This window comes from Globicephala melas, chromosome 10 (assembly GCF_963455315.2).
Source record: "Globicephala melas chromosome 10, mGloMel1.2, whole genome shotgun sequence".
NCBI lineage: Eukaryota > Metazoa > Chordata > Mammalia > Artiodactyla > Delphinidae > Globicephala > Globicephala melas.
The window spans coordinates 3,555,741-3,580,128 of NC_083323.1; the positions used below are offsets into that span (position 1 = coordinate 3,555,741).

The window sequence follows — 24,388 nt, forward strand, 5'->3', positions numbered from 1 at the left end:
AGTATAAGGCACCCAAGAACAGTAACGATAAACACACGCCAAGGACTCCAGCTCAGCCCTGGCTTTGGGAACCTGCACCACTCTGCCGTGCGTCTGGCAAAGGCTCCCCCTGGGTTTGGATGTGACGGCCCTGTGGGTCCCGGGGGCGGTACAGATCCCCATCAGGAAGAAATCTGCCAAGGTATGGAAAACATCGTGTGGGAGGCTCACGGGCTCTGTGGCTTCCGCTTTATACCCCGGGTTGGGCTCTGGAGGCTGGCAGAGACCCAGCCGTTGCCAGTCACTGCCATCAGCATCTTTCAAATTGCAAAGTTCTTTGGTAACAACCCACAGGTAGTAATTCCCTGAAGAACAGACAGCTACTTACTACACAGGAATAGTTCATGGTCTCCAGCGGGATCCTCCTGTGTGAAATCGGTGACTTCTGACCTGGGTCAGAGGCAGCCTTGCTGGTAGAAATGATAGAACAGACTCATTCGTGTGTGAGGAAGCATGAGGAAGGGAACAGGTTTACAGGGAAATGAATTCCACATGGCTCAGGACAGAAGGAGAGCTCTGATGTGTGTGTGTGCGTGCGTGCGCTTGTATTTCAGTTGTGATATTTCAGCTTCCTGTGTGTTTCCAACACGTCCGAGAGCCAGGCTAGTGAGAGTATACGTCAATTAACACTGATTGCAGAAGAATCCCAATGTTTGCTATTAGATGCGTGATTGTGAGTAAAATATTTACATTAGGATTTTTTTAAAAACCCTCAAATCACAGTATTTAAGATATAGCTATTAACATAGTTCTTTTTTTACCATACAGTGTAGAAAAAATAGTGATACTCGAACCCGAATACTGTAATTTTACCGAAAACTGCACTGAGTGGTATCCATCTCGTGTGAGGTACGTTTTTTTTTAGGCCTGAAAAAAGGACCAGACCGCCTGTGCCTTTAAAAAGAGAAGACATTTGCCCAAAGTGAATGATTTGACCTTGAAAAGATGAGCCACTCACTTGTGTTCAGGGCCTGGAGACTCAGCGGCCCCCACCCCTTGTCGGGGGAGCCAGGGCTCACCTGGGGAGCTTGCCTGCGCTCCGGCTGGCATGACGCTGTAATGTTCATCACTTACTGAATTTTAGATGCTGAGGGTGACAGCGGGGGGAGAAGGGCAAGAGAGGAGGAGGCTGGTGTATTACCTTCAGCGGGAAAACCATGGAAGCTTTTCACATTCCACCCAGACTAGCGAACACATTTGAAATGAAAAATACCTGACCCAGGTCTTAATTTGCTATTTGTGATGTAAAAAATTGCTATTTCTTCGATTTTTTTCATGTAATGCATTTAACAGCCGCGGGGCCTGAGGTCCTTGATGTTTACCAGTTGCTGTAGTCAAGAGGTGACGTTGACGTGGATGCAGTGTGGTCTTCTGTGTGGCAAAGGATTCCAGAAGGATGTGACCGCATGTGTTCCCCCGGACCACGGTACATGGCCCCCCTTTCTCAGGGGGGTGGAAGTAAACGGTTACACTTCTCTTATCTCAGACTGAAATTCTGAGAAGCAGATGGTCTGTCGAGAGCCCCCCTCTAGATCTGAGGAGTCCGGGTGCCTCGAGCCGGGAAAGGGCGTCTGGAAACGAGCCCTGGGCGGCGGCTTCTCACTCTCTGCCCTCACAAGCAGCCACACCCGCGGCAGCCCGCTCTGCTGAGATAAGGTTAAGGACCTGCCGCGTTCCACAGACACAGCATCGTGCAGAGCGTTACATAGTTCTTTAAGTGAAAGTGTGGAGACGCGTTGTCTTAGTCTTTTCCTTGCAGAACTTCCACTATTACATTTCAGTTTGTCCCGTAGTTTCCACAGAAGTAGGACGGGCCTCCTGTGTTCTGAGTCCTTTGCTGTCTCTCCCGTGTGTTTCACGGGCTGAGGGTCCACGACCATTTTCCTGAATGGTATTAAAATGGCACCTAAAAATAGATACAAATCTCAGCAAAAACTTTTAGACCTCAACCTTTGGAGCCTAACCTTAGATCTTTCTGGGCAGAAGGTCCCTAGAGGAGAACACGCCACCGGAAAAGTCCTTGCACAGAGAAGGAGGAAAGCGCCCAGTTAGCGGGGGTGGGGACGCTGTCAGCAGTCACTGTCATGGCCCTTCGGCCCTTCGTTCGCTCCTCCCAGCCGAGCTGTCTGCGGAGCCTTCCTGCTGTGCCGCCTGGAAGTCACTGCTGTCAGGAAGGCAAGAGTCCCCTTAGCTGACAGCTCCATGCAGCTCCATACCAGCTCTTGGTTGGTAAGAACCCACAATCCCGGGGGAGCCCCGTAAATCAGCTTGGACCAACACTTAAGAGAAGCTGGGCCGCTTACAAGATGAGAAGAATAAATACAGACAGTCTGTCTCTGGAACCGTCCAGCGCCCGCACCACAAACACCGTGGGAACCGTGAGTGTGGCGAAAATCCTCCCTGGACACTTTTTAATAATCGCTGAGCCCCCCGCTGGTGGCATCGGTCTTAGTTTGCAACTTCTATGGACAGTACAATTTCCTCGCATCTCCTGAGTCGACACCACTGTTGTGAACCTAAGAACAAGTGACCCCTCCAGGAACACGTGCAGCCCAGGCACTGGGCTAACCCACAGGGAGCGCCTCGCCGCAACCTTGCCCGTCTTAAATGCAGGGGCGGGAAGTGCGGGAAGCAGGCCACCCCTGGGCCTAACCCTGCACCGCCAGGCGGCCCTTCGTCCAAGCTGGTGTTTTCCACTTGAAGACGGGGCTGAGGATTGGAGGCGACGGCAGGAACTTGCATCGACAGCGCAGGTGGGGAGCCGTGAGCACCTGGCACAGTCTTCCTCCTGGGATCTGCGCTTTGAAAGGCCACACGGGTGGAAGAGGCACTTGAAGGTGGCTGGTTTTCCCCCGGTCCCTGGAAGCCCCCATAAAAGGCCATGCCGGTGATCAAGTTGGTCTTAGCTGGGAGCGCCGGACTCCCTGGTTGAAACAATGGACTTATATTTAAACAGGACTTTTTAAGACATTCCAGAGACAGGTGTGGTTATTGGGTCAAGACAAAAACAAAAAACCAAAAACCCTCCATCGTGCATCTGGCCACCAGGTGTCAAACGTGCCCAGTGTCACAGTGGCTTGAAAAGGAGTCGGGCACAGAGGGGCACAGGGGGGGCTGGGGCGTGGCGAGGCCTCGTGAAGCCACGGTGTGACTAAGGCTTGCACGGAGGCATCTCTCCACCCTCATCTGCCAGGATCTCCCCCATGAACAGGCTCACGCGTGGCCAGCAGGCATAGCTCAAGAGGAGGCGGCCCTGGGTGAGCAGGTCACCCGGGCCCTCGGCAGTGAAAGGGTGGAGTCCTAACCACTGGACCACCAGGGAATTCCCAAGGCTCCCTTTAAACAATAAAATTCCCTTAAAACTCCACAAAACCTTCCATTTCTCAGTGTGCACACAGCAAAGGTGAGCATCCAGCCTCTGAGCCCTAACAATAGATGGTCTGCCTAGAGCCGCACCAAAAGGCCCAGTGTTACGTGGACCTTAATTTTAACAGTATCTTTTGATAGCTCTATTGAGGTAGCTGTCATGCTGTAGGTTTGGGAAAACAGTAGTTGCTCAATTAATAGTACTTATCACCATGTATCAAACAAAGGATCTTACGTGGGCCTTGAGCTTCTGCTCAGATCTTAGGCTGCTGCCCTTTGCTGGAACGTCCACTGTCCTCAAGGTCGTCTGTTTCCTTAGAGTTTCATGTGGCCCAGTGTAGGAAACGCATCAGTACCGTGGAAAGGTGCGTTCTGTGCTCTTAAAGTAGAAGGAAGGACTCCCTTTAACAGGGACAGCTCTCACGGACATTCTGGAATTCTGAAGTTCTTTCCCCTCAATTCACATTTACTGTTTACCCCTGTGCATATATCCTCTTTGGGAAGATGCTTGAAACGCCTCTCAGCGGAGAGCTGTAGAAAGGTCACCGGGAAACCGGAGGCCGGGCGGGCAGCAGGAAGGGCTCTGGTGCTCTTGCAGTAGTCAAAATGCCCCTCTGACGGCTGGGGCACCCTGTTTCTGACAATGCTGGATGTCGGGGTGGTGGCGTCCTGCATGTGCAGCCCTCAGGCTTCTCACAGGGTGGCAGGGGCAGAAGGCGGGGCGTGGGACCCCCAACTGGAAATGCCCAGGAGGCAGAGAGGAGGCGTGTTGGCAGGACGGCAGCAGGGTGTCCTGGAGGAGCCCCATGGTCCCCGCTTCCCAGACAAAGGCTGCCTGGTAATCTGTGGTCTCTGAGGAGTCTGGCACTTCCTGTGATGACAAGTCGAGGAAAGGAAGAACCAGGTTTAAACAGTGGCTTGAAGAGTGGGTCAAGGTGGTGAAAGGGGGTCCTGCCAGGTCCCGCATCCAGCATGCCGGGCTGCCAGCTCCACGCTTGTCGTCTGAAGCTTCCGGAACCTGCTTCCACCGGACCTCATGCTGACGTCTACTGAAACCTAGCAAGCCAGAGTGTGCTCTTTAAATAGCTACTGTTCGAAAAACGACCATATATTGAACTGGTGAATAATTCGTCTATATTTGACTATCAGTGCTTGGAGAAATCTTTGATTAGGGGACCGCAAATACTCTGAGTAGCAATTAGTGACTCTGTTATTTCAGATGAATTTCTTCCTATTAACAAGTGAACAGTGTCAAGTGGCTTTCAAGCTGAGGTCCTCTGTGGCTTCGCCAGGGGCATTGCTGGTGGTCTAGCTGGGCCCCAAGGGGACCAGACGCTCACTAACGCCGCTGATGCGGAACCTGCGCCCGCCATCAGCTTGCTCCCGTGGCGCGCGTGAGCTGGGAGCTCTTTCAGACAGGCTGTATGAGAAGCTAAACAGAACAGACAACCCTTCCAAAAGCCTGAGTCTCAAGGCTCACTTTCCGACGCTGTGTCCCTTTGAATAGATCTGTCCCAAGACACCAGAGCAAGAGGCCACATATGCCTGGCACCGGGATCCTGCCCCGAGACCTTGGACAAGCCACAGGCCTCCAGGCTCATCAGCCCAGGGAGGTCGCATTTGAGGAAAGAATGGGGACACGGATGCACCCTGTGACTCAGAGCTTAACTCCTTTCTGACTTAGGGCAACCCCTGATTGGTGTCATTCTGAAGTGGAAATGCTTTGATTTGCTTCCAGCAGATCCTCTGATTGGATCTTTAAAAGAAATAAAGATAAAACACACCACTAAACGTGTAATGTGTAAAAGGATGTCCTAATTGTAAGTTTTGCTTTTCTCTAGTTGAAGTCTCACAGTTTTATTTACAATAATGCTGATCTTGGGAACTTTATCAAATTCAATCCTAGCCATTCTTTAACGGCAAATAATAATGACCTTATAGAACCAAATTTCCTAAAGATAGAGGGGGAGGGGCACCCAGGGTACAACCAGGTCATAAATGCTGTCGCCCAAGAGGCATCCGGGGGCTGAACTGGCAGGATCAGCCCAGTCTGGCTCGGGGGAGGCACTGCTGAAAGTTCCCTGATGGGGCCATTCATCTACCATGGTGGACAGAAAAAGAGGATTTCCAGGTCCGTGTGCTCTAGACGAAAACCATATTCCATACCGCCTTCCTAACTGGACCAAGGTTGAAAAGTTGATCTTTAAGGCTGAAACAGATATTGCAGATAATGGCAAAACTACCTCACATATGTAGTTGGAAAAGGGAACAACTCTCAAAATCTTTGTAAAAACCACCAGCCTGTTGTGCATCCTGAGATGAGTACAACCACCATTTCGTATCCACCCCACACCCGCCCCCCCGCCCCGGCCTGGCCCGTTCATTCTCCAGATGAGACCCCTGCCCCCAGGCCACAGGATAAAGTCACCTGTGCCTCGTCTTCTCCACTCCAGGGAGCAGCTACCACAGCAAGAGTTATAAAAATTAAGCCGCATGTTTAAAAAAGCAACACAGAAAAAGACCAAGGAGCTGCCTTGACAGAGGGGGCCCAGCGCAAGATTTACAAATAACTTGTCACTTTGCCCCTGGAGACGTGACCATGGCCCCCAAACAGCCTGAGTCAGTTGATTCGGATTTGATCGGAAATGGAGGTGAGAGGAATGGGAAGCTGACATGCTTCAGAGTCTGTCTTGTTCCTGCTGACCACAGACACTAGCTTTAAACAGGCGGAGGATCGAGTCCAGAGGGCCCGTGAGACGTGGCTTTCCGGGATCTTCTACACAAACCTGGGAACAGGCTTTTTCACGTATTAGTTACACCATGAAAACAGCGAGCTGAAACAAAACAATTGCTGCATTTTGATAGCTTATCGAATCGTTCCTTGACATTCTAAACCCTACGAGTCAAACCCGGCATGTTCTCTTTCTTCGAATTCAGGAAACTTTTTCAATACCTAACCTTTGGAGACATCTAGGTTTACAGGATTATAAAAATTAAAAAGTGCTGATTAGTTTTCAAAATTATAAAGGAGCACAGCAGTCAAAACGTGGTGCAAAGGGAAGACAGACCACGTATTTTGAGGTTAATTCACCAGTAAATTCCTAAGGTGACAAAGAAATCTGCGTTGATTCACATCGGGTGCATTAAATCAGACCACTGAACACCATTCTGCATAATTTTCCAAGTCCTGACTAATAGCTGTTTATCACCAGCATTTCTTGAAGCAGTGGTTAAAAAAAGAAAGAAACATGGAACAGGATTCCGGTTACCTAGAGCTTATACTTTCCTTTGTCCCAGGTTCAAATGGTGACATTTGTGCAAAGTTGCGTTGCTCCCATCTCTCACTTGTAGTGCTGTCGCCTTTAAAAATGCTTGAAAAGTTTCTTTTTTTGTGTGCATTTCCAAGAAATCAGTACATATCCCTGTAAATTTCCTGCAGCAGCGGGTGCAGGGCGGCGTCGGACTCCGTCTTCTTGATCACCTGCACCAGTTGCGCATGCTCCGTGACCAGCTGCCGCAGATCTGCCATCTTTTGCAGGAGTTTCGGGAAGAGAAAGACGTCGTCGGGATGGTTGCTCTGTAAGTGAAGTTTGAGCACGTGCACGATACCCTCCTGCATTTTTTCAATATGTCCCACGTTTAGAAGGCCGGGCCGATCTATCCTCAAAAGAAAGCAGAGATGTTTGAGTGCAATTACCAGCATGCTAATACCTAATAACTGTTTTTCAGTTTGAGAAACCTTTTTTTTTTTTTTTTTTGCGGTACGCGGGCCTCTTACTGCTGTGGCCTCTCCCGTTACGGAGCACAGGCTCCGGACGCGCAGGCTCAGCGGCCATGGCTCACGGGCCCAGCCGCTCCGCGGCACGTGGCATCTTCCCGGACCGGGGCACGAACCCGCGTCCCCTGCATCGGCAGGCGGACTCCCAACCACTGCGCCCCAGGGAAGCCCTTTTTTTTTTTTCTTTTGTTGGCGACGCCACTCAGCATGCGGGATCTTAGTTCCCCGACCAGGGATCAAACCTACGTCCCCTGCAGTGGAAGTGCAGAGTCCTAATCACTAGACTGCCAAGGAATTCCCGAGAAACCAAACATTCTGATTGGACATGGCCTTTTCTTTTTACCGAAAGCTCAGCTGCCTTTAGATGCTGTCAACTTACCTAGAAGATGGAACTAGACTTTTCCCAAGTCGCTGGGCCTGATAGGGGCAGACAGGACAAATACTCATTCCTAAATATTTCTACGACCTTAAAATGACTAGCTACCTTACGGGGTGGCCGCTTCATTTAGGATTTATCGGATTACCACCTGTCGGGGGAAAACCTGTATGTAGAGGGGTAACTATACACACAAACTGCTTTTGCATAATATGGAAAATGAAATTCTTCTTCCTGTGTCTTCTTAGGTGCTCGGTTTCAACAATATTTAAGGAGTGTGATTGTGTTTGACTTCGGTTTTGTGGTATAAAGCACCGTTACAGGTACCTTCCAACGTAAGTCAGCTGAAAAGAAGGTGGAGCCAGAAATGAATGGGAGGACGGATACGGGAGGATGCTGAGGATGGATACGGGAGGATGCTGAGGATGGATACGGGAGGATGCTGAGGTAACCCAGAGAGGGGAGGCCTGAGGCTTGGGGCAGGGAATCGGAGGATGGATACGGGAGGATGCTGAGCTAACCCAGAGAGGGGAGGCCTGAGGCTTGGGGCAGGGAATGGGAGGATGGATACGGGAGGATGCTGAGCTAACCCAGAGAGGGGAGGCCTGAGGCTTGGGGCAGGAAGGGTGATGTGGACACAGGTGTCCTCCCGGGGTGGCTCAGACACAGACACCAGACTTCCTGGGACAGCTCAGATCCATGCATCCTGCCCTTGTTCAGAAGATCAGCCCCCACCCTCCGTATTCAATAGGCAGGGCTCTCTCTAGAGTCCCATATGCATCACTAGGATTTTCAAAAGTGTTGCTCAGCATGTGGATTTTTCTCTTTTTTTTTTTGGTTATAAAATAATGACTAAGTTTTTAAAGAGAGAGATTTTAAAAAATAGTAAGTGAACCCCCCCTCATAATTTTAACCCCGTCATACAGATTTCATGTATACCTCACCAGACATTTTTCTGATCTGTGATTAAAATTTCTTTTATAAAACTGTCATACTACTTATAAATAGCTGTGCGTCGCTCTCCCCACAACACGGCATCTTGAGCGCGCAAAGGACGGTGGTGGATCACATTCTGTGCTTTTTGCCAGAGCACAGGACTTCCTCCACCTGTGCCCAGCTGGACGGTCAGAAGGACGGACCTCGTGGAGCTGGGCCACCCTCCCCCAGCTCCACATCCAGAGTCTGGGCGACTGCGGCCACAGCCTCAGTTCCGCGAGTGAGGGACTCGCGGCGGACAGTACAGCTTCAGGCAGCTTGAGGAGGCGGTGGCCCCTTCGGTCTCCCCTAAGGCTGGGTAGGGTCAGCCGAGTTTACAGTAGAGGGTTGACCTTAGACCCAGGACAGGGCTATTTAAAGGAACGTGACACCGAGCCAAAAGCCTGGGGACCGCAGGGCCAGCTGCCCCGTACAGAGGCCTAGATTCTCCTGCACTGGGATCCACTTCCTTTGGCAAAGCACACTTATCAGTCACTGACCGTGAGCTACAGATAGTTTTCATTATGAAACAGCCTAAATGTACCAGTAGAGACAGCAACTGTACTAACATCTGTATGACTTTATAGAATACTGTCTGTAATATGGATATAATATGATGATAACATAATTATAACACTGTCGTCCCTTGGGATCTGTGGGGGATTGGTTGCAGGACCCCCCCAAGACGCCAAAATCCACGGCTGCTCAAGTCCCGTATATAAAATGGCATATAACCTACGCACATTCTCCCGCGCACTTTAGTGATCTCTAGATGACTTGTAATACCTAACACAACGTAAATGCCACGTAAATGGTTGCCGGTGTGTGGTAAATTCAAGTTTCGTTTTTGGAATTTTCTGGAAGTGTTTTTTTCTGAATGTTTTCAATCCGCAGTTGGTTGAATCTGCAAATGCAGAACCCACAGATGTGGAGGGCCAACTGTATATGATGATATTATACACCATACATTATAATATTATTACAATTATATCTGATATATAATAGATATTAGATATACTAGATATAATTACATTATAATTATTAATGATACCTAATCTTCCATTATATTCTAAATAAATATATATTCATGTAATTACAGATAGAACATTTATACTTTACAAATGTGTTTATATATAATAACATGAAGTTTGGGATTCACATATACACACTGCTATATATAAAATAGATAATCAACACGGACCTGCTGTATAGCACAAGGAACTCTACTCAGTATTCTGTAAAAACCTAAATGGGAAAAGAATCTGAAAAAGAATAGATATATGTATATGTATAGCTGAATCACTTTACTATGCACCTGAAACTAACACAATGTTGTAAATCAACTATACTCCAATATAAAATAAAAAATTTAAAAAATAAAAGCTCTGAAACAGAAAACAATAACATATGCTACAGTATGATATGATATTGATATCATTCTCACTGAATTCTGGTTAGTGGCAATGTGGCGCTCGGACACCCTCCTCCCCTGCAGTGCTGGCTCCACCCTACTCACGTCGGATTTACCCCCGCCAGATTCCCTAGGTGGGAGGCTGTGATTGCCACAGCACCAGCAGGTGAAGTCAATAACTTACCTCCACAACAAATTATAGCAGCCACAAAAAGGGAAATATCACTGTCGTCCAGCTCCAGTGCATTAAACTTCATTGCAAAATCGAACTTGGGCTCCATGATATCACAAAATGGTTTTCTTAGGCTTTTTAGAAATTCACGAGTTATAAAACCATTTCCATATGCTACCAGCATCCCGTCTTTATTCATCACAGAAGACAGCATTGCAAATATGGCCTCGTAAACTCCGTATTTCAGCAAAGTGACTTGGTCGTTCAAGTCCAAGTTTGCGAACCCCGGGATGGACTTGGCGAATTCCGTGAGCTCCGTGACCGTCTCCACAGACGTGCACTGGCAGCAGTGGAAGATGCGGACCTCTGCCTCCTTGTTCTGAATGCCGTTGGCCACCAACTTGGCCACGAGAGTCTTCTCGGCCATACATAACGTCTCCATGTCGTGTATGACAAAAGGCTGAAAAGAAAAACACCGGAATAAGTCGGGTGATTGGCGACAAGCTGTCTGCTTAATTATCAAGAAAATGATGAGTAGCTGCAGTATTCCAGCCACCTGTCGAGAATCAAATTATGTACAAAACACAGTCCTCATCCTTAAACAACCTCAAAATTAGTTGGGGACAAGAAGACATTTAATAGAGGACAATATAAATCAGTAAGAGAATAATCATCGGCGCCTAAAACCGGGTGGGGATTTCATTGCTAAGAAAGTGAAGTTCTGGGAATTCCCTGGCTGTCCAGTGGTTAGGACTCCATGCTTCCACTGTAGGGGGCACAGGTTTGATCCCTGGTCGGGGAACTAAGATCCCGTATGCCGTGTAGCATGGCCAAAAAAAAAAAAAAAGTGAAGTACTGATTTTGGCAATAAAGCTAGCAAGAAAGAGAATATTAGCAAAGCACTTTAAATATTTTATAATGTCCTCTAAATTCCCAAATACTACTGCAATAGCCAGTAATTACAATAATTCTTAATTTTGCCATTTTATGAACTTCGCAGATAATCATCATTATCCGACGCTGACTGTTGAATGAATAAATTTGGCATGTAAGTAAATACAAGTCAGAACGTTGGCATTTGTGTGGAAGTAAGCAAATGAGCATCGTTAAACCCTTGCTCTTGGGGGGTAAACTGGAAAGCCTTGAAGGACCCTCGTTTCCCGGTACAGGAGACTGAAATCTTCCCACCACTGCTCCATGTTCTGAGACAAATACCGAATCCCCATGGCAGCTCCCTAAATGTGGCCTTCCCATTTGCATCTAAACCCACCGTTCCTGCCATTTTATAAAGATCTAGCAGAGGAAGGAAGAGATGGTTGGCCATGTTATTTGAAGCCAACGTGCTCAGAAGCGATGATGTATCTGGTGGGGCTTAGAAGAATGGGCACAGATACCGCTGCTGGCCAAACTTTGTGCCAGCTCTGTGTGCGGGGCGGAATAAATGGCAGGCTCTGAGGGATCTCTCTCAGCCTTAATGTGTTCTACAGACCAATGATGAAGGGGGCTGAGGCATTATTTTCGATCCCCACTGGATAAACACTGAGTGTATAAGAAGCCCAGTGATTTTAAGAATCACTCTGCCAGTGGGCAAAACACATCACTGACAGTGCCTCTGTGCCCACGGCACGGACGTGTGCCCTATTTCTGGGCTCACAAGAGCATCAGGAGGAATCAGCACAAAGCCATCTTCTGGGAACCTGCTGGGTGTACCTGGTACAGAGGTGGGTGTGTTGGGATAATGTGATGCATTGCCTACGAAATGTTTAAACAGAATTAGAATTTGCAAGATAGTGTTGGACAAAAAAAAAAAAGATCTGATTTCACATCTGAGGAAAGGGAATATTTTTAAAATTATCTGTGAATGACTGAAAACATTCTGAATACAGAACTCAAAGCCCAATTTCTAACGATCTCAAGTTTGATGAAGGAAGAGTAAAACTGTCTCTCTCCAAAGACTTTAAAAGCAGGCCAGAACTTCCCGGTGGCCCAGTGGTTAAGAATCCACCTGCCAATGCAGGGGACATGGGTTCAAGCCCTGGTCTAAGAAGATCCCACATGCTGCAGAACAACTAAGCCCGTGTGCCACAACTGCTGAGCCTGCGCTCTAGAGCCCACAAGCCACAACTACTGAGCCTACATGCCACAACTACTGAAGCCCACGCGCCTAGAGCCCGTGCTCTGCAACAAGAGAAGCCACCACAATGAGAAGCCCGTGCACCGCAACGAAGAGTAGCCCCCGCTCGCCGCAACTAGAGAAAGCCTGCGCGCAGCAACGAAGACCCAACACAGCCAAAAATAAATAAATAAATTAAAAGCAGGCCAGATTTACCACTGTTTTGAGAAAGTCTGGGGGCAGTTCTGCTTCACAGGAAGTTGGAGCTCGGATTTAAAGTATTAACGTTTACAGGATGGACCAGAAAAATGTTTTTAAAGGACAGGTGGCAGCACTCCCTCAATTTCAGAAAATATTATAAGGCCACCTTGACTTTATTCAAATCACTGGCTTTTCAAAAGTACATTCAGCAGAAATAAAGGTGTTAAAAAAAAAAAAAAAAGAATCCTGTTGTCAAAAAAAACCCTTGAGAAACACTGAGTTAGATAAAGTTAGAGTCTACCAGAGTCTTTCACGTGAGTGTACACCGTGGACCTTTAAGAATGGGATTGGCATAAATAGTGGTTCCCAGTGTTTGACTGCAGAACGCTTATTATTATTATTATACTGTTGTTGTTATTTGGTAGGACATCTCTTGGACTAGCACAGACTGGCTACACAATTTGCAGGGCCCAGTGCAAAATGACAATGTGGGGTCCCTTATTCGAAAGTGCTTACGAATTTCAAGACAGCGACAGAGCACTACACGTCAGCACAAGGCCCTCTAAGCAGGGGCGTTGTGAAGCTGGACACACGCCCAGGACGCTGGCCCTGGACTATTTTTATGTGGAACATTCTCTCATAAACGGAGACTTCAATGGTAAGAAATATTTCATTTCATGTGTATAAAATTATCGCCTGGATTTTAAAAGGCAGGCCTCATGAACAGGCAAAATTAGAAACGCTCTGAATTCAAAACAAGTGCTAACATTTGAAAAATCATGTTTATTACAGCCAAAGAGATATTATAGGGTGACGCCCTTGAAAGTCTGCCAGCCTTCATTGAGAAGCATTCTTGATTAGACTATTTTAAAAATCCAGAAGCTTATGTTTAACTTGGGAATATTTTCTTTATCCTCAAGCTTGACTATGAATATATCTGATGTTACGGGTGGTCATGTCCAATCGGTGAAGCACGCTGTAAAGCTTTTAAACGGCACAAGGCAGAAAGATGCCACTTGCCCCCAAAACCACTCCGCGCCAGGACCAGAAGTCTCCCCTGACTGATAGGCATTTCCCTCGCTCACGCCTGACACTGCTCTACGTGCGTTAATGATGTTATAAGAATTCATCTCCAAAACACATCAGAACAGCATTTCCTATGAAAAGTTCGGCAGCAGCATCTTTTCGGAGAAATTTAATTGTGACTTATTGGTAGAACTGCTTTGGATGAAGTGATCTAATAAGCTCTTGGGTAGGTTTTACTACACACTTCTAGATATAGTACAAAATAGTATGTTTTTCAAGCTACTGACAAGTTATAGGTATAATATTTCAATATAACACAGCAGGCCAAACCCCACGGTGTGGTGTGAGGGGGCTGCCATTCCAGGATGCCGCCCCTCCCGGCAGCTCTGTCTCTGACCCAGCACAGATGGAGCAGAGACTGTGGCCCCAAGCTGCGCGCTCCAAGCTCTGGGGTGCATTAGGCTGGGCGGGGAGGTAGGAGGAGGGCCATGCTTCAACATACAGAGGAAATGGGGTGGGAAGTGAACCCAGCTTGGAGCAAACAGTGCCGTCAAAGGCAGTGGCTGGCCCTGGACGCTCCCTTTCAAACTGGTACCCGCGATGCTCTGCTTCGGAGGTGGGCAGAAGCAAGCAATTGACTCTCAGCAACACCCCGAATTCTGTTTTTCCTCTCCAGTGACGCCCAGTGCTGGACTATGGGTCTATCATTTATTTCCTTAAGACCAAAAGCCAGATTCCTCTCCCAGAGTAACTGTGTGATGGCCCTCAACGGTCCAGATTTCAACTCTGGCCGCGGGTGATGGGCTCCTGCTTAGAGTGCGTGGATCTCAGTGGGGTGTGAGACGGATACTCCAGGGAAATCGACTTAATATTAAACGAGTGTTTGGTTCCGAGTCAAGATGACTTTTAAGTTTGCTTTGCTTTGCATTCTGAAAACCCAAGGGAGATGGAGAAGAACTCAGCAAGATCTAAAAGGATTCCAAGAGAGCAAAAATCGGGGTTGCTTTAATTTGGGGCTATACGAATCATTTCCAGGATAGAAATTCAAAGGTAAGAGATTACTTTGCTTTTACCCTTGTGATCTGGAAAGGGTTAGGGTGGAGTTTCTTGGAGCCTCTGGGGCCGCCCAGCATGGGTGTGGCTTTATGATTTAACAAGAGTTTGCTTGAACCCTCCTAAATTACCTCAGCCTATTGAATTGGAAAATTCACGGCAGAATGAAAAGACTCAGTAAAAAAGAGGTTTGGTTTGTTCATGAAGGTAAGTAGCTTGTGAGATGCTTTATTTTCCTGTGACTGAAAATTCCAGCTTGTAATTCCCAATAAAGATGGCTTCAAGCTACTCATTAGGACAAATGAAACCTGTTTCACCACTCTCCCAGGAGAAAGGCAAAACGTCTTCATTCGCCAGCCTTGGGCCATCCCCCTCTTTGAAGGTAGCTCTGAGATTAGGCCTGTAATGGAGACAGAGGCTTAGCTAACTGTGGGGTGGGTACAGGGTGGAATCAGGCAGGAGAGGCGAAGTGTAGGCGTCCACAAGGGGCGATCTTAGTTGCTACCGAGAAGGTCCAGGACTGTCCCAAAAGACAATAAAGTTTCTGTAAACAAAGGACCCTTTCTAAGCCCCGAGATGTCATTTCCTTCTCATTGGAGAAAAAGAAGGTGGGCAGGGGGTAGGAAGGGGGAGGTCGGAGAGGAGAAGGTAGTTTTAGGGGGAAAGGATGTGAGAGCACACTTTGAGAGGGAAGTGAATAGTTTCATTTTCTGGCATTAAAATAGGGATTAAAACAAACTCACTTAAGAAGCAACCCTAGAATCTGGTAAACTATTAACCAGACTTTGAGTGCATTAATTACAGAGTCATTATAAGAACTTGGTTGCTAGGAGCTCTGAGGTGGATCAAATGGGATGGGAGTTGCTGCTGGGCTACGTTTTATAGTCTCTGAAGGAAATGTTTCCATTGCATTGTCTCCCATTTGCGCTGGGGATAAATATGATTTTCTCAGCATTTAGGACATACTTCCTCAATCCTCCTCCTCGACTCTAGCTGACGTGTTGCCCAAGAAGCACTTCAGATGATAATAACCAGCGACAAAGCCACCTACCGGATTGTTGCTGGCCTTTCCCGCGAGGATGACCCGGGCCTTAACCTTGTTCATGTTGAAGTTCTTCAAGTAGGCCTCGTAAATCCTCTTAGCGAGAGATTTGAGATCTGCGGTTTCAGAATTTTTTTCTAGGTCATGTTCACATGTAAGGATTTCTGCTTTCAATTTTGCTTTTTCCGATCTTGGCATTCGTCCAAAACGAATCGCTGGGGGTCGGAGAGGAGAAACGGAAGAACGGAAAACACAGAGAAATGAACAACAAAACACGGCACGAGGACTAATGGCTGGATGAAAGGTTCACACCACGGGTTAGACTGTGAGCAAACATGCATGGGTAAGTTACCATCCACTTCTCAGCACTGTTCAGCTTTCTCCCTTGGAGAGATGAAAATAAACCTCAAACCCCATATATCCTGGACTTTTTAAAAAGCTTGAAATTAAAGGTGGCACCATGACTCACTTTATCAGTAGGATGGGCTTAAGGTCACTTCATGTCGTTAGGTACATAATTGAGCCTTTCGGTTAAGGAGATGGAAGTGAGCATTAGAAGGAGTTAACATAGTACCTTTTCCTTTTACCAGAAGGTAGACATGCAACTCTTACGAACACATTATTTGAAATTCACTTTCCTATAGTAATTGGCAGATTCTAAAATAAGAGTATGGGGACTGCCCTGGTGGTCCAGTGGTTAGGACTCCGAGCTTCCGCTGCGGGGGACCCAGGTTCAATCCCTGGTCGGGGAACTAAGATCCCGAGAGCCGAGCAGCACGGCCAAAACAAAAAAAAATAATAAGAGTAGGATTGAATATAATTAAATTCATAACATGGTCACATGTTTGCAATGGCACATGCTTCATACATATGATATGAACATCAAGACATCCCAGTGGTTTCCAATGGGTTTCAAAATCTTGTATCAAAGTTGTACCATCTGAAGTTTCTAACAGTATTTCCAAGGGTTCTACTGGATCTCTGTTATTCGAGGCTTATTTTTCTTAGGCTATCATGTTACAAAATGACCCGAGCATTAAATGCTGCAGCACATTCATTCAAAATACAGTCTGTTCCGACCCGATAAGGGGGGTAAACTGAGGCATGGGTGGGGAAGATGCGATAGACAACCTTACCTACCATTATGGGACATCCCAACTGAAAGGCACTTGTGAAAACGACAATACTGGCACTTATTCCGGTTCTTCTTCTGAATCTTGCAGCTACGGTCACATGTGTCATATGCCAGCTTTAGCCGAATAGTTCTCCGAAAGAAACCCTGTGGATTGAGATACAGTTTATTAAAGAATATGGGCCACTGAGGAATCAGTGTCATTCCTTTATTCACGTTTCCTGTTGCTCATTTATTGTTTTTTTTTTTTTTTTTTTGCAGTACGCGGGCCTCTCACTGCTGCGGCCTCTCCCGTTGCGGAGCACAGGTTCCAGACACGCAGGCTCAGCGGCCATGGCTCACGGGCCCAGCCGCTCCGCGGCATGTGGGATCTTCCCAGACCAGGGCACGAACCCGTGTCCCCTGCATCGGCAGGCGGACTCTCAACCACTGCGCCACCAGGGAAGCCCCTATTGTCTTTTTTTAAATGAACGAAATGTAGAGAAACAGTTTATCTAGAAAGTCTGATGTAATTGGGGCAAATTGGAAATTGGAAATTTCATTACATGTAAAATGAAAAACAATAAAATGAGGCAAAAGTCAAAGTAATTTCAACACGTCCTCACCTGGCCTGGGAAGACACAATCACAGTCTCCTGAAGAGTGACTCTGCCTTGCTAAGATTTATACAAATGTGACTTTCTCTTCTGAGGACAGATCCATATTTGTGACTAAAAAGTTCTAAGAATTTTTGTAAGAGAATATTAACTCTCTAAAGGACAAAGATTATATAATAAAAGGAAGCCAGCTGGTTGTAAATAATTTTCTCTTTATAAAAGTGTCTTAGGGACTTCTCTGGCAGCCCACTGGTTAGGCCTTAGCGCTTCCCCTGCAGGGGGCATGGGTTCCGTCCCTGGTGGGGGAACTAAGATCACGTGTGCCGCGTGCTAAGGCACAACCAAAACAAAACAAAAACAAAAACAAACAAATAAAAAGATCTTAAACTTTACTTTAGTAAAGAACCAACTTTACTATTTAGTTCATAAAAAAACAAAAGTAAACCAAGGTGACTAACCATGGCCCTGCAGAAAAGGCCACTTTGCAAGTAGTTTTTTCAAGGTATGTGGCTGGCCAATTGTGAGGGTTTATATTTACACTGGCTCTTTCCTCTTTGCTTTCCGGTCATCCTTCCGTAGTTCTGCTGGAGGACACGGCCTGACCCCCTGCACCGCGGGCTCTGGGTCACCTCTGGTTAGAGGTCCAGCTGAGCTGGCACAAGAATAAGGATATACACGAGGGTGCTCGGGTGGACAGGCCCCCGGCGTGCAGGAAGGGGCTGCCGGGGAGGACACAGCCGCGGGGCTGGTCGTCGCCCAGCACGTGCTGCAGGATCCTGACATCTCTGACGGTCGTGAGAACCCTTGCCCTCCGTGACCTTCTGATGAGGGTGGAGAGAGAAAGTGGACAAAACTCTCTGACCTCGCATCCAGATGAAGGGAGCATCTTTAATGTGGTTTATTTTCTGTTAAAGAACACACCCTCTACGTCACTTACAAAGAACAGCCCAGCAACATGCCATAGACTTTCCAAAGAGAGAAAGGAATGTGTTACGTGGGTCAGTTTCCGATCTACAACTTGAGCAGAACTTTCTTAGTAGTGACAAACATTTGTGTATAAAATAAAAGGAACCACACGTAGTCCCCGAAAGGCCCCCTTTCTCCCCATCCAGGGTCCACCGTACCTTGCAGCCTTCACATGCGTGAACTCCGTAATGGTAGCCCGAGGCTTTGTCCCCACAGATTCTACACTCGATGTTCAGTGCTACACTGGATGATTCCTCGGCGCTGCCAGGAACCACAGGGTAAGAGATGGACGAGGGACTCGAGGCTGGTGAGAGGGTGTCTAGGAACACAAGGGGAAGATTTACGAATATTCACAGCCTCGCCATCCGATGTCGAAACCAGCTTTCTGAGGACCTGAGTTCACGTGTGAGGCATTTAGTGGGGAGGCATCAGCTGGTGGGCAGGGCTCCCATGCTGCATCCACCCTGGCCTGGCCCTTGCACACCCTCTGTGCTCCCACAGTGACCACATCGCCGGCATCCCCGCAGCACCCACCCAAGGGGCTCCCCAACTGAGAAACAACTTTACTTTTTAATCCATAAAAAACAAAACAAAATGGACTAAACCATGGCCCTGCAGAAAAGGCCACTTTGCAAGTAGCCTTGTTCACACAAACGGTTACAGCAGCTTTATTCCTTTCTTTTTTGGGCGGAGGCGGGGGATACTATTTTATTAACATTTAAACGTCACCAACAATGAGCTCAAGTATATGCTAGGCCACATGCTCAGATTTTTTTTTTTTAAATAAATTTATTTATTTATTTTTGGCCGCGTTGGGTCTTGTTGCTGCGCGCGGGCTTTCTCTAGTTGCGGCGAGCGGGGGCTACTCTTCGTTGCGGTGTGCGGGCTTCTCATGGCGGTGGCTTCTCTTGTTGCGGAGCACGGGCTCTAGGCACGTGGGCTTTGGTAGTTGCAGTACGTGGGCTCAGTAGTTGTGGCTCACGGGCTTAGTTGCTCCTGCGACATGCTCAGATTTTTGACACAAAGATAAAATGGACAGACAGCTTTAAGGGTGCAATGTATTTAACACTGCACAATATAGTCGACAATTAGACAATCTAGGGGGTGGTATAACTATACGCTACAAGTATAGTGACAAGCCCCGGAACTGGAGGAAAAACCCGCCATTCAGGACTTAGCAGAGGTCCTTGCGGCGGCTTTATTATCCTTAGTTGCCCAAAATCGACGTGTCCTACACAGAATTCATTGCTTTCTTTGCGTCCTCGCTTCCAGCCCTTTTGTAGTTGTTAACTCAGTAAATGGCATCAGAATATAGAATAAAAATCCGTGTGGGCAACACAAAAGCACAATCCATGAAAGAAAAAAAAAGAAGCTGGACTTTCTTTTTTTTTTGCGGTACGCGGGCCCCTCACTGTTGTGGCCTCTCCCGTTGCCGAGCACAGGCTCCGGACGCGCAGGCTCAGCGGCCATGGCTCACGGGCCCAGCCGCTCCGCGGCATGTGTGATCTTCCCCGACCGGGGCACGAACCCGTGTCCCCTGCATCGGCAGGCGGACTCTCAACCACTGCGCCACCAGGGAAGCCCTGTGTCGTATTTTAGATTCTACATATAATGATATCATACGATACTTGTCTTTCTCTGACTTATATCACTTAGTGTGATAATCTCTAGGTCCATCTATGTTGCTGCAAATGGCATTATTTCATTCTTTTTAATGACCAAGTAATATTCCATTGTATATATATATATATATATATATATATATACCACGTCTTCTTTATCCATTCCTCGTCAATGGAAATTTAGGTTGCTTCCATGTCTTGGCTATTGTAAATAGTGCTTTAGCAGCCTTACTCTTTTTTTTGGCTGTGGCATGTGGCCTGTGAGATCTTAGTTCCCCGACCAGGGATTGAACCCAGGTCCTCGGCAGTGAAAGCACAGAGTCCTAACCACTGGACCGCTGGGGGAATTCCCCAGCAGCATTATTCTTAATTGCCAAAAATCAGAAGCAACCAAGATGCTTCAACAGGTGAGGCCAATCCCCAAAGGCTACAAACTATACGATTCTTAATATCCGACATTTGTGGAAAGGCAGAAATAGAGCCGTGGTAAAAAAAAAAATCAGCGGTTGGAGTCGGGGTCGGGGAGGCAGGGTTGAGTAGGTGAAGCCCAGTGGCTTCTTGGACGTGGTGAAAGTATTCACATGAAAATGTCATGGTGAATACAGGACACAATGCACTTGTCAAGATCCACAGAAGGTTACAGTACAGAGTGAACTTTAAACGTGTGCAAATGAACCAAAACAACACAACTGCGGAGGCCCAGAGATCCCAGGATGGCATACAGAGTGTGGTGGTACAATCTACATCACAAATGTAAGGAACATTCGTAGGGAACCTCGCTGAAGGTATTTGTGTAAGTGACCTTGAAACGAATGGAGTCTGTGAGACCAAAGGCAAAAGAACTGCCCCTGGACGCTGTCCCCAGCCGATAAAGTTGTTTCCCACAGGGCTCTGCGTGAGCAGTTCTGATGCCACCGCACTGGAAATGAACAACTAATTGTTCATTTAATGATGGTGACTGAATGGACGGCTGGGCCAGGTCTCTCACTGTTGGAGTGTGAGCTCATTGATACAGCGACAGGAGGAGGCTAAAGTGGTCCACGTGGTGGTGGATTAGAGGTGCAGACGTCTGTCTGAACTCACGTTTACCCTGACCTTGAGACAGACAGCTATACACAGAAATACAGATGTGTACATACATGCGTCAGTATGTACACATGTATGTCTCTGCTCTATCAGCCGAGAGAGCCTAAAAGAAAAGATACTCCAGGGAATTCCCCTGCGGTCCAGCGGTTAGGACTCCGCACTTTCACCGCCGAGGGCACGGGTTCAATCCCTGGTCGGGGAATAAGATCCCGCACGCCGCTTGGTGCGACCAAAAAGAAAAAAAGAAAAAAGATATTCCAATAGCAACCTGAAATGCTTAGAGGGAACAGTGTACTGAGGACTAAGAGGCAGTCCCGTGACCACCACTCACGGCGGAAAAATCTCAGAATCCTTGGGGCACTGGCTAAAATACTCAAAAGGGTTTTGCCTCTGAATCGGGGCAAAATTACTTCTAGCATCAACACTGCTCTGGTTCCGTCTAACAAAGCTTAACCACAGGACCTGAAAGGCTCAACATTTTCCACGTAACTTAACTGCATTTCAGAATAAAACTCAAGAATATTCGTGTAAATACGAAATTCTCCATCATCAACAAAGCTCACGACGGATGGTATCTGATAACAAACTGTAAAACATGCAAAGAGGCAGAAAAGCGTGACCCGTTCCACTCCTGTCCACCCGCGAGACGTGAAAGCACTGTCCACACAGAGGTGCGTACACGAGCTTTCCCGGCAGCTTTATCTGTCGCAGCCAGACCCGGAAACAATCGGAGGTTCGTCAATAGCGTGGATAACCTGTGGCAAATCCATACAGTGGATTTTAGAAAATGAACTGTCGGTAGATGCTACCAACGCAGATGAATCTCAAGATAATTGTGCTGAGTGAAAGGAGTCAGACTAAGAAGAGTTCATACTATATGATTCCATTTATATACAATTCTAGGAAGTACAAACGGATGGATCATGATAGAGAGCAGCAGGTCAGTGGTACCTGGGGAGGGAGAGAGGCATGAGGGTGGGGAAGAGGGATTACAAAAGGGCACACGTAAACTTTGGGGTGAGGGGTGTGGAATTTGATTGTGCTGTTGGTTTCACAAGTCTGTGCGTGTGCGTGCGTGTGTGTGTGTACCTCCAATTGCACACTTTAAATATGTGAAGTTTTTATGTCAGCAAAGCTGCTAAGAAAAATTGAGGGGTGGGGTGAGAAAGATAGATGGGCTGAGTAGGCAGCCTCACCCATCTGGTCTCCCAAGGAGTCAAGTTTAAACTGAATGCGTTTTATAGTCGGTCCTCCCATATTTGCAATTTACATAACTTAAAAATATCACCCAAGGGAGCCGTTACATACAAAGATGAAAAATCTAGTTTACAAATAAGCAATCATTTTATCTCTCAAATCAACTGGAAACAATAACAATGAAAAGCCTGGAAAGGAGACAAAGCAAGATTTTAAGAATTTTGAGATGACTCCAAACGGCCACAAGGATTAATAAACACAGTAAGGAGAACCGAAGCGAAATAAAACTGGATGACCACACACCCCCCACCTTAACGGCCAGGGGCCAAAAGTCAAGGATGTGTGTCTAGTACACTTCAGTGCGGTCACTTTTTGTAAGTTCCCTTTTTTTTTCTTTTTGCCATAGTGCAGACCCCATCACAAACAACGGCACAGTGCAGACCCACGTACATGTCCCCTTTTAAACAGCGCCCGTCCCCAGTGGGCTTGCTGGATTTAGAGCTCGTGCACTTTCAGCCACTCTCTCCACGCACACGGGTTTATCAGTGAACTTGGCTGCCAGCGGAGTACAAATGCTCCCTTTCCCACCGTCACCAAGGTCAGTGCACAGTCGTGAAAATCATCTTCCTGGAGTGGGAAGACGGGAACAGACGGTCGGGGAAACATGCTCCAGACCGAGATCGTGACACAAGGGGGCCCACGGCGGGGGAAGAACACAGAGAGCTTATATCAGATGCTGCAGGGAGAACCTTCTCGATTCCCCAAGAAAGCCTGCACAGTCCGAGCTCGGAGCTCAAAACCACACACACACACACCTCCTGGCCAGTCCAAACCCAACTCCTCCAGTCCCAGCCAAGACCCACTTCTTCTTTTTTAACATCTTTATTGGGGTATAATTGCTTTACAATGGTGTGTTAGTTTCTGCTTTATAACAAAGTGAATCAGTTATACATATACACATGTTCCCATATGTCTTCCCTCTTGCGTCTCCCTCCCTCCCACCCTCCCTATCCCACCCCTCCAGGCGGTCACAAAGCACCGAGCCAATATCCCTGTGCCATGCGGCTGCTTCCCACTAGCTATCTACCTTACTACGTTTGTTAGTGTGTATATGTCCATGACTCTGTCTCGCCCTGTCACAGCTCACCCTTCCCCCTCCCCATAACCTCAAGTCCGTTCTCCAGTAGGTCTGTGTCTTTATTCCTGTCTTACCCCTAGGTTCTTCATGACATTTTTTTTTTCTTAAATTCCATATATATGTGTTAGCATACGGTATTTGTCTTTTTCTTTCTGACTTACTTCACTCTGTATGACAGACTCTAGGTCTGTCCACCTCATTACAAATAGCTCAATTTCGTTTCTTTTTATGGCTGAGTAATATTCCATTGTATATATGTGTCACATCTTCTTTATCCATTCATCCGATGATGGGCACTTAGGTTGTTTCCATCTCCGGGCTATTGTAAATAGAGCTGCAATGAACATTTTGGTACATGACTCTTTTTGAATTTTGGTTTTCTCAGGGTACATGCCCAGTAGTAATATTGCTGGGTTGTATGGTAGTTTTATTTTTAGTTTTTTAAGGAAACTCCATACTGTTCTCCATAGTGGCTATATCAATTTACATTCCCACTAACAGTGCAAGAGGGTTCCCTTTTCTCCACACCCTCTCCAGCATTTATTGTTTCTAGATTTTTTGATGATGGCCATTCTGGTGTGAGATGATATCTCACTGTAGTTTTGACTTGCATTTCTCTAATGATTAGTGATGTTGAGCATTCTTTCATGTGTTTGTTGGCAGTCTGTATATCTTCTTTGGAGAAATGTCTATTTAGGTCTTCTGCCCGTTTTTGGATTGGGTTGTTTGTTTTTTTGTTATTGAGCTGCATGAGCTGCTTGTAAATTCTGGAGATTAATCCTTTGTCAGTTGCTTCATTTGCAAATATTTTCTCCCATTCTGAGGGTTGTCTTTTGGTCTTGTTTATGGTTTCCTTTGCTGTGCAAAAGCTTTGACGTTTCATTAGGTCCCATTTGTTTATTTTTGTTTTTACTTCCATTACTCTAGGAGGTGGGTCAGAAAGGATCTTGCTGTGATTTATGTCATAGAGTGTTCTGCCTATGTTTTCCTCTAAGAGTTTGATAGTTTCTGGCCTTACATTTAAGACCCACTTCTTTTAAGGCCTGTGTTTCCTTATTAATTTTCTGTCTGGAAGGTCTGTCCATTGGTGTAAGTGGGGT

General features: G+C 46.9%; 1 protein-coding gene and 1 long non-coding RNA gene across 5 annotated transcripts in view; one reads left to right on the forward strand and one right to left on the reverse strand.

Annotated features, from left to right (window-relative positions):
* Window positions 1-1,419: 1,419 nt before the first annotated feature.
* On the forward strand, window positions 1,420-18,994 carry LOC115852667 (uncharacterized). 2 transcript variants are annotated; one of them, XR_009565323.1, is made up of 5 exons: window positions 1,420-1,465; window positions 6,845-6,984; window positions 7,808-8,006; window positions 12,857-15,895; window positions 16,946-18,994. It is a non-coding gene; the product is annotated as an uncharacterized lncRNA (long non-coding RNA). The 2 variants fall into 2 exon arrangements; XR_009565322.1 differs by lacking the exon at window positions 16,946-18,994 and having other exon boundaries at window positions 12,857-16,930.
* PPARA (peroxisome proliferator activated receptor alpha) overlaps window positions 5,787-24,388 on the reverse strand; it is a 70,655-nt gene continuing 52,053 nt past the window's right edge. For all 3 annotated transcript variants that reach the window (XM_030855630.2, XM_030855631.2, XM_030855633.2), the window contains exons 4-8: window positions 18,404-18,564; window positions 16,693-16,831; window positions 15,562-15,767; window positions 10,130-10,577; window positions 5,787-7,062 (exon numbers count right to left, since the gene is read on the reverse strand). In XM_030855630.2, the coding sequence (XP_030711490.1) occupies window positions 6,815-7,062; window positions 10,130-10,577; window positions 15,562-15,767; window positions 16,693-16,831; window positions 18,404-18,564 (1,202 nt within the window). In that variant the 3' untranslated portion in view covers window positions 5,787-6,814. The remainder of the gene's footprint in view (window positions 7,063-10,129; window positions 10,578-15,561; window positions 15,768-16,692; window positions 16,832-18,403; window positions 18,565-24,388) is intronic.